At 43.9% G+C, this 14,501-nt stretch overlaps 1 protein-coding gene across 2 annotated transcripts in view; it reads right to left on the minus strand.

The window, feature by feature from the left end:
* Positions 1-14,501, minus strand: part of LOC106721877 — a 42,179-nt gene that overhangs the window by 9,199 nt on the left and 18,479 nt on the right. For both annotated transcript variants that reach the window (XM_014517280.2, XM_014517282.2), the window contains exons 2-6: positions 11,688-11,882; positions 7,100-7,222; positions 4,523-4,561; positions 3,534-3,652; positions 2,167-2,238 (exon numbers count right to left, since the gene is read on the minus strand). In XM_014517280.2, coding sequence (XP_014372766.1) covers positions 2,167-2,238; positions 3,534-3,652; positions 4,523-4,561; positions 7,100-7,222; positions 11,688-11,829 — 495 coding nt within the window. In that variant the 5' untranslated portion in view covers positions 11,830-11,882. The remainder of the gene's footprint in view (positions 1-2,166; positions 2,239-3,533; positions 3,653-4,522; positions 4,562-7,099; positions 7,223-11,687; positions 11,883-14,501) is intronic.

Genomic DNA, 14,501 nt, shown 5'->3' on the forward strand with positions numbered 1-14,501 from the left:
GAAAAAGGACTTTTTATTGTCCTTGATGCTCAAAGCTAGTTGGAGTTCAGTTGCAGCCTTGGCTTTCCTGGTGTGCTCCCTACAGGACCGGACCTGTGCAGAATAATCCTCCTTGGAGGTGACTCCCATCCTCCATCCTTTGTAGGCCTTTCTTTTTAGCCTCAGGAGGTCTGCTAGGTCCCTGGAGAGCCAGGGGGGCTGCTGTGCCCTCTTGTTGCCTTTCCTCTGAGATGGAATAGACTTAGTTTGTGCATTGAGGATTTTAGGATAAAAGCATTTGTAAGATGTAAGATTTGTAAAACCCTTTGTACTGGACTAGCTACAGCACACACACAGTTGGAATTCCTAATCATAGTAGTGATAAAACTGAAGGAGGGAATTTTAATTACATTGATAGCATGCAGTTAAAACCTCCCTTTTAACAATATGCAAGCTTGCACACCAAGTTAAACATTATAGCAAGAGTTTTGTCGTCATTTATTAAAGGAACTTCCTCATTCTTGAGTGCTCCTGTGTCCTGTAGATCATTTTCAGTTCAGGAAATTCTTAGTTTCTCCCAATGACAACTTTTACTATATCAGCCTTCTCATTTGGCAAATATAATTTCCATTAGCCTAGGCCAGTGGTTCTCAACCTTTTTAGACTCAAGGTAAACCTCATTAGACTCAAGGTATCCCTCCATAATTCTGGTGAGTTGATCTGAACCCCATTTAAAAAACAAATTTATTTATGGCAGTGTGTACCTCCTTGTAGAGGGGCCAGGCAATAGGGGTGGCCACTCAGGGAAGAGCTTGGGTCTGAGCTTATCTGCTTATGTCCTCACACCTCAGCATCCTTCAAAAGGATTTCACAGCAACCCATGGTACCCAGGCACCCTTTTTGAGAGTCACTGGCCTTTGCCCATAGGTCTGATTGTTTCCAGCTCAGAAACTCTGTTTATTGCAGCTCTCTTTTTTAACATTACATAGCTCCAGACTTCTTTCCGCATTAAATCATTAGCAAGAAACCATGAAGGTAACTCTCTCATATCACATGTTGGTTTACTATCTTGATGGATATATAAACCCACAAATACTCCCAGACACTTTGAGGGGTTCAGCTTCTCCTTTTCTGGATTTCATTTATCAATAATGACAGCGAACTGAGGGATGAAATGCTCCCTTCCATAAATCATTACAGACTTGGAGCCATCAAGATGGCAATCCATACAGCCTTCTATGAAGAATTTAATGGAGGGCATCCTTGAAGAATGAGACCATAAAGACTTCAGTAATTTATATTGTCCATGAGGGAGGGACCAGAAGTGCCCCAAATTCCAGTGTCTTCTCTTTATATAGAGCCAAGTAATCCTAGCAGGAAGCAATTACATGAGCAGCAGGGATCCAGGTTTTCTGTTTTCCATGGAAAAATGGGAAAAAAGTGAATTTTCCCCTTTACCCAAGAAAAACACACATTTTTCATTTTAACAGAGAAATACATGGCTTTTAATCTTTTACAAAAAGCTCTACAGGCTGGCAGAGTTCCACCCTGCAAGGGGCTGGGGGGAGCAGGAGGAGGGCAGTCAGGCAGCAGGTACCATGCACATGGCCACCAGGCAGCCTGGACAGCAGCTCCCACAGCAGGTAAATGTGGTGTGGGGGGAGGAATTGATGCCCCCATATGGAAGGAGGGAGGGAGGGAGTTGGGCAGGGCAGGCCTTTGAGAATGGGATATTTTCTTCCCTGTAAATTGGCATTCTTACAGGAGGCCTTCTCTCTTTTCCTACTGAAAATATAGAAGACAAAAGGACTTTCATCTTTGTAAAGGAGGCCTCTAGTAGCTCAAGAGCCTGGGACCACCCAGTTTCCCTTGGATTTCCTGCAGGGAAACCTCTCCCTGTCTTCCAACAGGTTCTACTGTAAACCTAAGTGTTCCGAGTCTGGATACACTTTTACAAAAAGACCAATTCACAAGTAGCACAGCTTGATTTGTCTGTATTCTGTTTCACAGAATAAAATGTTTAAAGAAAAAAAAAACAGCCTCAGTGCATTATATCATTGGGATGTAATCACCAGGGTTGTACTACTTCTTCACTATACCCCTTGTACAGGATGTGCCATCCCCTGGCCTCCCCCATGCCCATACACTCACAAACACGCATGGAGTTTAATTAGATTGACCATGTACCTGTTGGGCGTCTGGCTCCTCCTCATTGTTGCACGCTGCCATGCTGAGTCCTATGGGTTGTGAATTCAAGACCTGTGATGCCAACCACTTGAATTGGTTAATTTCGCTTTAGCATTTGATCTGTTTTAACCACTGATTTTTCTGATGATTGCTGGCTAAATTCTAAACAAAATTATGTCATTACCTTTTGTGGTCAACATGAATGATTTTTTTTTTAAATGACTGGTTCACATCCTGAAATATATTTAGGTGCCTGAAAGTTATTTAGGAGCTATATGCCTAAACACCTCTTAAGACCTGTGCCCTTGTAACCACCAGTTCTATAAAATGAACTAAGTGGGACCAGTTACCAAAGGAAATACTTCAGTCTATGTAAAATACAGTTTCAGATTGCAGTGTGTATGACTCATGTCATATTTTAACAGTATCTTCAAATCATATTACATATACAGGGCTGCTACCTCAGTCCAAATGAAACAAAGAAATCTTATTAGAGTAAAAGAATTACTCATATCTTGCAGGAAGAAAAAAAGGGTTCCTAAACTTTTCAGGCCGTCACAGAATGTGTTTTATTTTCATTGTAAACTGGAACCATTTTTAAAACAGTGTCAGGAAATTGCTATGCTATAATCTGTTTCATCAAAACAGTTTGTTTCATATGTAAGATTGTTAGAGCTCAAACGTCAAATAATTCATGGATTACATAGTATGTCCTGGAGTAAGCAATTTATGACAAATTAATGGCTGAAACAGATAAATGTTTTAAGTTGTTGTCCTTTGAGGGAGGAGGAAATACTGATTGAGATAATATAGTTAACGTAATACAATTTGTAGAGTGTCCTTCCCCAGACACCTTCACAAGTTGCTTTCTACAGAAAGTTAATTGTCAATGAAAGAGAAAAGTGTTTTAAAGATGGAATCTGAGGAATTGACTCTATTTATCTACTCCAGTGGTTCTCAACCCTTTCTGGACTTCAGCCACCTCTAATTGGACATCCCTCCATAACTTTTGTGAATTGATGGGGGGGACAATTTCAAAAACTAATAGATATATTGCAGTGCTTACTTTCTTGCAGAGAGGTTGGGAAGTGGGGATGGAGAATCCTGCAGGAAAGGGAAAGCCTGAGCCTGTGCTTATCTGCTTAATTTAGCTGCTTATCTTCTCACACCTCATGGCACCCTTCAAAGGATTTGAGAGCACACCAGTGTGCCCAGGCACCAGAATCACTGATCTACCCTATTAAATGCGCTCAAGTTTAGAACATATGCAGAGTCTTGGGAAAACTGAAAGGGATAGAGAGGTAAGGTAATTTTAAGTAGGGTATGAGAGAGAACACTGGAAGATATAATAAATGTATATTTCTTACCTTCAGATCTAGTTGTTTCTCGCTCTCACTCAGTAGGAGAAAATGATTACATTTTGATCTCTGAGTCATGGTCACCAAATCATTACAACCCTTTTTAGTTCCATTTTCATGTACCATATCTAAAGTATAAATTTGTAATTTAATGCATATTTGATTTTGGTGAATTAAAATGCAACTAGAAAATATTCTTCCAAAGAGGCAATATTCAGTTTTCATTGTATATTATTTATAACACTAGAAATTAACTTGCTTTACAATATGCTTTAAAATCTTTGCATAAAAAGCACTATAGATATTATTTAAATCCACCTACTAAAAGTGAATGAAATGCATCGCAGTAAGTTCTGTCAGTTATATTTGTGGAGTAGTTTGATTTACTTCATAAAATATTAGTTCCTAAACAGTAGGAAAATACAGGAGAACAGCTGTAGATTAATAGTACACTATTTGGCCTCACCAGTGCCAAATAGAGCAGGAGAATAGTTTTCCTTGATTTGCATGCAACATTTCTGTTGATATAGCCTCGTATACTATTGACCTTTTTTGCCAAAAGGGCACGTTGTTGGCTCATATTCAGCTTATGGTCCACTGTGAACCCCAAGTACTTTTCTTCAGTACTTCAGCCAAGTCAGCCCTTCTCCAGTGCATTTATGCATGCGATTGTTCTGTTCCAAGCATAAGATTTTGCATTTGCCCTTGTTGAATTTCATCCAATTGATTTTGGACAATAGCTCCAAGTTATCCAGGCCCTTCTGGATCCTGTGCTACCCTCCACTTTACCCAACTTGGTGTGATCAGCAAATTTGCCAAGTGTACGCTCACTGCTTTCATTGGGCTCCATAAAAAAAGCTAAGGTAAATGGACAGGCAAGCATCATTAAGGATTAGCAGTACCTTTTTGTAACATTACTAATTTTCTCTCTCACCCTCAACAATCCTTTTCAAAACCCTATAATTTTAGTCTTTGGGCTCTAGTCATAAAGGTCTTACCTTGTTCGCTGCTTGTAAATATGTCTAACCATGCGATATCTAAAACGTAACAGAGTAATATATTTTGTAGTTAGTTTTTAGTTGGCAGAATCTGAATACCTGTTGTAAAATATTTAAAATTATTCTTCAGCAGTGTAATATTTAGTTTTCAAGTACTATATTTCATGGTGTGCAGGTTGATATGGCGTATAGGTCGACCCCTGGCTTTCCTATTTGAACGGTAAAGATTTTCATAGGCACGGTGTGCAAGTCAGGGCCGGGCTCAGTGCTCAGCTCGTTTGGCCCCATTCTCTGTGAGTGGCACGGCCGGTGCTGCTCACAGGGGGGCCATGCCAGCCAAGCACCAAGCCTGTCCCCATCTCCTGCATCCCAAGCAGAGTGCTGAGCCCAGCCCCGTACACATCCCCTGTGAGCAGAGCCAAGCCCAGTGCTGCCTGGTGCTGCTCGTAGGGGATGGGGATGCATACAGGGCTGATCTTAGCGGTGCTCAGCTAGCATAGCCCCATTCCCTGTGAGCAGCACTGCCTGCAGGGGATGAGGCCGCTCCAGCCATGCGCCACCAAGCCCTGTCTCATTCCCATGCCTGTCCCCATCCTTACGCCCTGCGAGTGGTGCCGGGCTCACAGGGGATGGGGCTGTGCTAGCTGAGTGTCAAACCTGGCCCTATCTGTTGTGAGCAGTGCTGCCAAACACTGAGCCTGGCGCCACTCACAGGGGACGGGGCTGGGCTTGGCACTCAGCTGGCGCAGCCTCATCTCCTGCGAGTAGTGCTGGTGTGGCCCAGGCAGTGTTGCTCACAGGGGATGGGGCCGCACCAGGTAAGCCCAGCCCCAGCCCCAATTTTCTGATATAACACAGTATACAAGTCAAGTTTGATTTTTAAGACACAAAAATTGGGTTTCAAAACCCAACTTATATGCCATGAAATATGGTATATCAATTGTTATACCAATAGGAATAAGACTTAATTTTCTTCTAAGCATTTACTGTTGCTATGAATTTCTATACCTACAATTAGAATTGTGTACCACATGGCCACATCTGTATTCAAAATCTGACAATTATCTTCAATGTCTTTTGTGACATAAATCTTTTATGACATAAATCCATGAAGAGAGGGATTAGTAGGGCAGAGTGAGTATTTAATTCAGTGGTTCTCAATCTTTTTGTGATTTAAGTGGCACCCAATTAAAAAAAAACAAAACTATATTACAGTGCTTACTTCCTTGCAGAGGGCCTAGAAAGGGGCAGGATGGGGACTGGCTAGGCAGAGAAGTCTGAGGCCTCATACAAACATTCAGCTTCTCCTGGGAGAGTTGCTGCTCTCCCAGGATAAACCACAAGTGTAAAGATGTTCACACTTTTTCTCCCAAAGGAAAAATGGCTGGTCCAGGGGAAAAAAACCCCAAAAAACAACCTAGGAACAATTAGGGTTAAATCACTCCCAAAAGAGTTTCTTCTGGATAGCAAGTGTCTATATGTGCTGGGGCTTCTTTCAGAAGAGAACATAGTCCTCCAGCATCCTCTCTCTTCCAAGGAAACAGTGTGTTGCTGGACTCAGCTGCTCCAGCATGGAGCAGCACATACTCCCTTCACAATCCCTACATTGTGCTGCAGGGAAACACAGGCTGACCATGGGCAGCCTGAACTAGCCAATCAGGGCTGGTCTATGCTCTGCTGCCATCTGACACCAGACAGACTAAGGAAGCATGCAGAGCATGCTAAGATATGTGCACTGGACCAGATCCCCCCTCTTCCCCCACCCCTTCCAGCTGCATAGTGTCAGCACTGCAAGCTTTCTGTTCTTTGGGGCCTCAGTATTCAAATATCTGTATACATGACTCTGGGGAAGTTTTTCCCCAGAAGAACAAACCTGGAGAATTTGCCCAGATCAAGAGCCTGTGCTTATCTCCTCACACCTTGAGGCACCCTTCAAAGGATCTCACAGCACCCTGGTTTAAAATCACTGCTTTACAAATAAAGTTAAATCACACTTGGAGTGGGAAAGTGTTAAGTGCCCTTAAGATATTTGTTCAGTCTCCTCTTGAAGACTTCCAAGGTTGGGGACTACATCACTTCCTTGGGAAGTCTGTTCTAGATTGTAGTCACCCTTACCATAAAGAAGCTCTTCCTTACATTCAACCTGAAACCATCCTTTAACAGTTTATGGCCATTGCTCCTTGTCCTCCCCTGGGGTGCCCTAGTGAACAGTTTCTCTCCCCTTACACACTTATAGATGGCCAACAAATTCCCCCTCAGTCTTCTCTTCCTCAGGTTAAACAGTCTCAGCTCCCTTTGTCTTTCCTCAGTATGTTTGTACTCGAGTCCTTAATCATTCTTGTGACCCTTGTCTGGACCCTTTCAAGATTCTCCATGTCTTTTATGTGCAGTGCCCAGAACTGGACACAGTACTCCAGCTGGGGTTTCACCAGCACCGAGTAGATATAAAGTATTACTTCCTTAGCTCTACTTGTGATGCGTCAGCAAATGCATCCCAGTATACTATTAGCTCTGTTGACCACAGCGTCGCAGTGTCACATTCATCCTGTGATCTGGATGTAAAAAGTAAAATTGTACCTTCATCAGATGCTGTATCCTTGACTGATATTTCACGATGGCCATGCTCATCTAGGTCAAAATGCACGGTTTTTGAATCCTCTGTCTGTATGTAACATTTCTTTCTTTCACGAAGTTTATATGCTGATCATAAATGAATGTTTAATTAATTTTAGTACACATAGGAAAACTGAAAGATTAGTTAATAACAAACAGTGCATTCCTACAGGACTCTCTTGCTTGTTATCATTGCTCTTGCTACAAAAGGACTAGACATGTCTTAAGATAAAAATGCAGGCACCATGACAAAAGTTATGTGGAGGGGGCCTGGACAGATGTACCTTGGAGTTTGACTGTGTTTTGCTTTTCTGATGAGGAAAAACAAACTGTCAGTAATTTTGGTCTTGAGCGTAAGACAGACACATGGGTATTGACTACCCATCATGTCCATGCATCCTATCACAATGCAGTTCAACTAAGCATGGAGCAGCTACTTAGGCATTATAAATTATGGCGTGTGTTTCTAGTGCTGCAAATTTTCAGAGAAAATTACAGCAATAGAAATACTAGCAAGAAGTAGGCATGCAGGTGTCCCAGCCTGCAGTTGTCCCCTCTCCCCTGTGGGCAAACTGAGGCTGAGCTCAGGGAAATGGCCCCCCTCTCCCCCATGCCTTCCTCAAACCAGGGTCACCCAGGGAGAAGTTGAGAAGCAGGGATGCTCCCTGTACCTTACCAGGTAACCCTGGTCTGGGGAATGTACAAGGGAAGCTGCTGCTCAGCTCCTCCTGGTATCCAGGAGTCAAGCATAGCATACAGATCCAAGAAACTCATACAGGCAAGATCTTCCTCATCAGCAGTGGAACATCTTTCATGTAGATCCATCAGGTTTCCTCTGCACAAAACTGCATAAATGTTCACAATGTCAAGGGGAGAGCAGCATTTATTTCTCCCACTAGAAATGTAATGCCTGTCTACATCCTCAGTATAGCCTTGATTCAGACTGTGAGCCCAATTATCAGACTGCCAACAGGATGGCTAGCACAGATTAAACACAAACCCAAACTGCATTTCTGTTGTACTTTTTCTGTACACTAGAAGTCCTTACCTCAAGCATTCACCATTGTCCATCTTTTAATTTGCTAATTAATGCCCTTCATAATTACGTTATTACATGCCTTTATCTAGCTTTGGTTGTATTGCCACATTTTCTTTACCTACTCTCCCAGTTCATACTGATTCTATCCATCTTGGGATATTCTTGAACAGATTTCAGATATGCTGATGTACTCTGTTGCCTTCCACAGAACTTTAAGCCTAGGGACAAACATTCAAAAAGCCTGAGTCTGAATCAATTCAATCTTTGCAGGATAGTCTAACCTGGCTAGACTGAATCAGTTTTGTACCCAGACAGACATCCCAGAAATGCAGGCACATGCCTGCAGTGGCTCAGGCTAGAAGCCAGGGGACGTGAGAGCAGCCCTCCCTTTCCTTGCACAGGGCCAAGCTGAGGGGGGCATGACCAGGCCCCAGCAGGACACTGTGATTGGGGAGGGGTTCCATCCCTTGATAACAGAGCATTTATCAGCTCTGTAACCAGCATTTAACACGCTATCAGAAAACAAAGACTTGTTCATTACAAGTTCATCTTAAACAGCTTTTTCCAAAAGAAGGAATGCAGGGACATTACCAGCTGAGCTGTTGATCACCTCCAAAAAGCCCTAAGTGGACACTGTCCTATCTGTCTTACACAGCATTAGCTAGCATACCACATGCTGGCTACAGTCCATGCTGTGGAAGAGAGGAGGAAGAGATCTCTGCTTAAGCAGTGAGTGGTGAGAGGTGGGGGATGAAGAGCACAGGGAAGCCAGTAGACCCTGCTGTGCCTGCAAGTCTCTGCCGGAGCTCCACCCAGGGAGCAAAGTGGAGGGGCCAGCTCTGCTGTGAAGCAGAGAGCCCCAACCAGACCAGAGCACATGCTGGGGGTATTTGGTTTGACTTAAACCAGCAAAGAGTCTGGGACAGACATTGCATGAATCAGTTTGACCCAAATCAGTTATGTCTGATACTACATTCAACCAGGTTTATCTCAAACTAGTTTCAGCCATTTTCAAACTGGCTTATGTACACTGAACATCTGTTCTGTTACAGGTTTAAACTAGCTTCTGATCACTTAAACTGTGTAATATGTAATGTCTGCTCCTAGCCTAAAACTATAGCCTTTTAACTCCTACTACTCTAGGCCTGCTTGTGGCCTACAGTTATTAGGAACTAAACCTCACCTGACAATGTATAACAATATAGTATGTAATTCAAGGTATAATGTCAACTAATGTCATCTGGTGGGGAGGACACTGGAGAGCTTGAAGCTATTCCAACCCCTCCAGCTTTGTTGCATTCTAATTATGTTAAGAGACTGGGTCTGTGCAACATACTGGCTGCAGGGAGATGCCATGTTTTTATATTACCCTTCCTGCTTCTGCCTTTCCAAACAAAGAGAGAAGTAATTGGAAAAATTCTGAGCTTCTAAGCCTGGTGATGTTAGAAGCAGAAGGAAGGGTTTTGCAACTGGAAGAACATGTTTTTTGGCATGCAGAGGATGTGACATGAAATATATGCACCCCCAAGACATTTGGTATGTATGTGAAGGTTGAGAGTAATGGTGAAGGAGGGAAGTCCTAATCCACACAGAATTTAACTAATAAATTGAGTACTGTTTAGTCTGGAGCTAGATGTGGGGATATGGGCCCTCAGGATTTGATGGATGGCAGAACTGAAGCAAACTGATTGAGTTTGGGGAGATATGAGCCAGAAAAAAGATTAGGGGTTAAGCAGCAGAGCTGTGTGTGGAGTGAAATGGTGTCAGTAGATGAATGAGAACATAGGTTAATCAGTTTAGGGGTGTGTGGGGAGTGATGGTAATGTGAATGGTAAATAAAGAGCTAAGATGTATAGGAAAAGGTTTGGAATTAGAGAAAACACCAAGAGGAGAATAAATACTATTTTCTTGCATCCAGCTTCATTGTGAAAAAAGTGTTCCAGTTTTGCAGTCTAAAAGGGGAAGGGTAACAGAGCAAAGAAAGCATCCCCTTCTCTGTCCATTTCCCCAGCAATTTCCCTTACCTCTACATAAAAATACTCTTCTTTAAAACCTTTGAGTACAGAGTCCCAATTTTGCATTTTGAAAATAAAATCAGATCTGTGGGACAAGAGTATGAGGCAGATTGCTTCACCAGTGTAACTAGAATGGGATGAGAGGGCACTTTTTCCACGGGCTGACTACAAGAGGGTGCGGGGAGCTTTTGCTGAAACAGGGAAGGCTCTGTGCTTCCCCTGCCCACCAGAGAAACTGTGCAGTACAGCACTCCACGAACAGGGCTGGCACAAGGATTTTTGTTGTCCTAGGCAAACTAAATTTTGCCACCCTCCCTTTTCATTCTGGGAGGAGCATTTGTTCTGGGAGGCAGTGTCATGCCAAGCCTGGTTGAGCACCTGCCTTCCCAGAACACCTTTTTTGCCACTCCCTACAATTTGCTGCCCTAGGTGTGCACCTGTGCTGCCTGTAGGATTACACCAGCCCTGCGTAGCAAGCAGCATATCAGGTGGGCAGAGGGCAAGCAGAATGGTACTCTCCTCCCCCACGAGGGAAACCCTATACTACCTCTGCCCAGCACTGTACCCAGCAGCGTATCTGGGGGCAATGGAGTAAACAGAATGGTACTTTCCCTTTTTGGGGAGACTTTGCCAGAGCAGGCACAGCCCTGCTCCCAATATGTATGTACAGAGTAGGGGAAGCAAACAGGGAACCAGGATCTGCTGTAAGGAAGCATGGCCATGGAAGAGTTGAGACTCGTGATGCTGAGCAGTGGCAGCAGCAGCCCAGAGAGCTAAGATTTCCCTTGCCCTCACCCATGCTGCTGCACCCTGCTGTGGTTGGCATACCCATGTCAATGACCCCTTCCCCCACCAGTCATTCATCGAGCTCCCTATACCTCTGGATGTCTCCTTATAGCTCCAACAACTCTGAACACCAGCTACCACTAATCAAAGACTTCAGATTTTCTTAGCTAAGTGCACTAAAGAAACATTACAATCAAGTAAGCCAAGTTCAAAGAGAAAGCCAAGTATAACACACACAGTTGGCAAGATACGAGACTCGATTATCTTCAGCCTGAGCCTGCAGTAATACCATAGGTCAGAGAGTTTCAAGCATGCAAGAACTTCACTTTACTTCATTCCCCTCATGTTTTCCTCATGTCAATGACTAAAGGTGCCTGTACCTTTGCTCTGGAATGGGGGAGTCGGGGGATTTTCCAGCATTGAAGCACATGATAAAAATGCAAAGAAAAACAGAAGGAGGGAGCAGAGAAAGGAAAATAGAAACTGTACATGAGAGAAACTATGCATATTCTAGCTGATCTGTGTCTCTTCCTGGTCCTACTGAAGTAAAGTATTTTGTAAGCAAAAATGTTACGTCAAATCTATACTTCACTTTCAAAACTATGCCTTTGTCACCGTCTTCTCTCCCACTGAGAGAGAGAGCTGCTGAGACTCCAGTGCCGAGTTCAGAGTACCCTTCAGTTGAAGTAAAAAAGTTTACCGTCATATTTACCTGGTGATTTATTCCGATATGGACATGTTTCACTCTGCTTTTGTTGGAAGAATTTAGTTTTAGCTTTTATTTTTTCTTTGTTTTTCCTAGGTCTTTTCCGGCTCTTCTCATAAGGCACTTGGAATCCTGAGCGCAGTATCATTGTTCAAGAGGCTGTGAGACGCTGGTCGCCTGTCTTACCACTCTTTTCCAATTCTGAATATAAGTTACAGTCTGTCACAATTCTTCACATTTCACAGTAGAAACATGTTTTCTTATACAAAATATAATACACTGATTTCTCAAGTTACTAGCAATCAGGAGTGGATGTAGGGAGGGCAGGCTTGACTCTTATTCCATCCAAACTTTAAAATCAACTGCCTGGGAGGGGAAGCAGTACTTCTATTCAGGTAGTGCTGAGAGTCAATTGACTTTATAGCTTATTATCATCATCTCCCCGACTCTTGTTAATCTCTTTCCACTCCATACATGTTAATGATCCTCTATCCCTTTTTAATGGTCTTGATGTTTCACTATGCAGAAAAAATGGTTTGAAGTTTTGCTGCCTGTCTCTTATTTTACAGCCCTGCAGTCTGTTTTTAACTCTGGCTAAAACCTTTAGGCAGGGCCAGATTATGACACTGTGGGACCCTAAACTAGGGGTTCCCAACCTTTCTACACTGCGACCTGGAAAACTTCAGACCGTAAGTGGCTGTGGCTCAGCAAACTGCAGACCACCATGCGGAGCCCTGTGGCCGGCATTTCCGGCTGGAGTACAGGTAAAGATATCTCCAGCCCCTGGGCAGGGGGAGGGATGAGCCTCAACCTCAACCACCGCTGCTATGGGCCCTGAGGGAGGAGTCACAGCCTCTCCACCTGGCGCTGCAGGGCTGCAGTCACTTCTGATCTGGGGGTTAGCTTAGAGGCCCCTCATAATGTGAGGCCCTAAGCTGCAGCTTTCTTAGCTTGTGCCTAAATCCAGCACTGCCTTCAAGTGTGATAATAGTAACTCAAGTGTAGAAATGACTGATGGTAAAGTATTGGAGGCACCATCAAGACACTCAAGAAGGCTAGATTTTGCTTTATGAACCTGAAGAAGAGATATACCTTTAACTGTAATGACTACAGGACTAATGAAACACTATCCTTTGGAGTATTTTTTCCTCTGGGTTTTTAAATTATTTTTATTTTAATACACACACACACACAAAATATTATAAAAGCCCAAGTCTGTCCATCTGTAACACTATTTGTGCTCTGATTGGCTAACAGAAACAGCCAGAGTACTCCAAGCATGGGGGAGCGCTGCCATGATTCTGAAGCCACACTGAAGACCGGACAGAGGGTGGGGGGGCTGCTGGCCTCGGCTCCCCCACCCCGCTCCCTGCAAGCGGCTTCGAGGACCAGATGGGGTGGGGGAGCAGAGGCCAGCAGCGCTGGCCACTGTTGCCCCATCCCACTCCCTGGAAGAGGCAGAACAGGCGGCAGCATGGGGCAATAGGTAGCAGCACTACATCCCAGCCCCCTCCCCCGCAACCCCCTGTCATTCTTGACGGGCAGTTGGCTAGTATGTGTACTCACTCAAATTGGTGCACATTCCAATAGTTATATTATTTAGTTTAAGCTCAAAGGAAAATGAAATACATTGTGCTAGCCTCCTATTATATTAGTAAAACTTCTAGTTTCTCTTTAACTGGAGAAGAATGTGTTGTGTTATGTGACAAGATGACATCTGTACACCATCAGCACACCCCTATCCAAAAACCATAGATGCCAACAATCCAAATACAAGCATCCAATAGTGTGTTGAATTTTGTTTCTAAGGTACTTTCTTGAGTGGCAAAGAGGGCAAGTTTTTCCATTGTGTTAACTTAGTTGGGTTAGCTTACCTTAGTTGAAAGCTCATATTAAGTTTTAGGTTACCATAACTGAAGCCATATTAACTGGTTATATTTTAGCCTAAACTCTCCCCATACGAATACCTAGGCAGTTAGCCTGTCTTTACACATCATCTTGTGTCTTGGAGCTTTTCAGTCATGTGAAGCTATCTTTACTGACTGGCCTGACTGCAAATTGCATTGTTTTGTCCTTCAAGAAGGGGCCTCTGAGAACTGATGAAAGAATTAATCATTTGCAACATCACTACATTACATGCAATCATATTGGCCTGCAGCAAGGTGGTAGCCCTAGACTTCAAGAGGGCCAACTTCAACGAGTTGAGGAGATTGGTGGGAGAGGCGCTGGGGTTCTTGAGGGCAGGGGAACTCAGTGCCCAAGATGAGTGGTCATTCCTTAAGGAGACGATACTCAGGGCCCAAGGGGTGACAATCCCAACAAGAAGCAAGGAGGGCAAGAGTGCCCAAAAGCCTCCCTGGCTCACCAAGGAAGTCCAGGATGGAAAGCGGGGGTGATCTCCAAAGAAGATTTTACCTCCACTGCTCAGGCTTGTAGGGGGGCTGTTAGGAAAGCTAAGGCAGACATAGAGCTAGGACTAGCGTCCAAGATCAAAGATAATAAAAAGTCCTTTTTCAAATATATAGGGAGGATGAAGAAGGCACCAGGAAATGTGGGGCCCCTGCAAGAGTCGCTGGGCAATCTGGTGGTTGCGCCAGAGGAGAAGGCAGACCTCTTTAACAAATTCTTCACCTCCGTTTTCTTGTTCAGGGACAGGGACTCCCCCACCGTGTTTCAAGACGGACTCGAGGGGAACGCCTCCAGACCTAAGGTTGAGGAGGACCGGGTTAGAGTGCTTCTGGAGGGGCTGGACGTGTTCAAGTCAGCAGGTCCAGATGCTCTCCACCCCAGGGTGTTGAGGGAGCTAGCAGGGGTTATTGC

The sequence above is a fragment of the Alligator sinensis genome, unplaced genomic scaffold (genome assembly GCF_000455745.1).
Source record: "Alligator sinensis unplaced genomic scaffold, ASM45574v1 scaffold392_1, whole genome shotgun sequence".
Lineage (NCBI taxonomy): Eukaryota > Metazoa > Chordata > Crocodylia > Alligatoridae > Alligator > Alligator sinensis.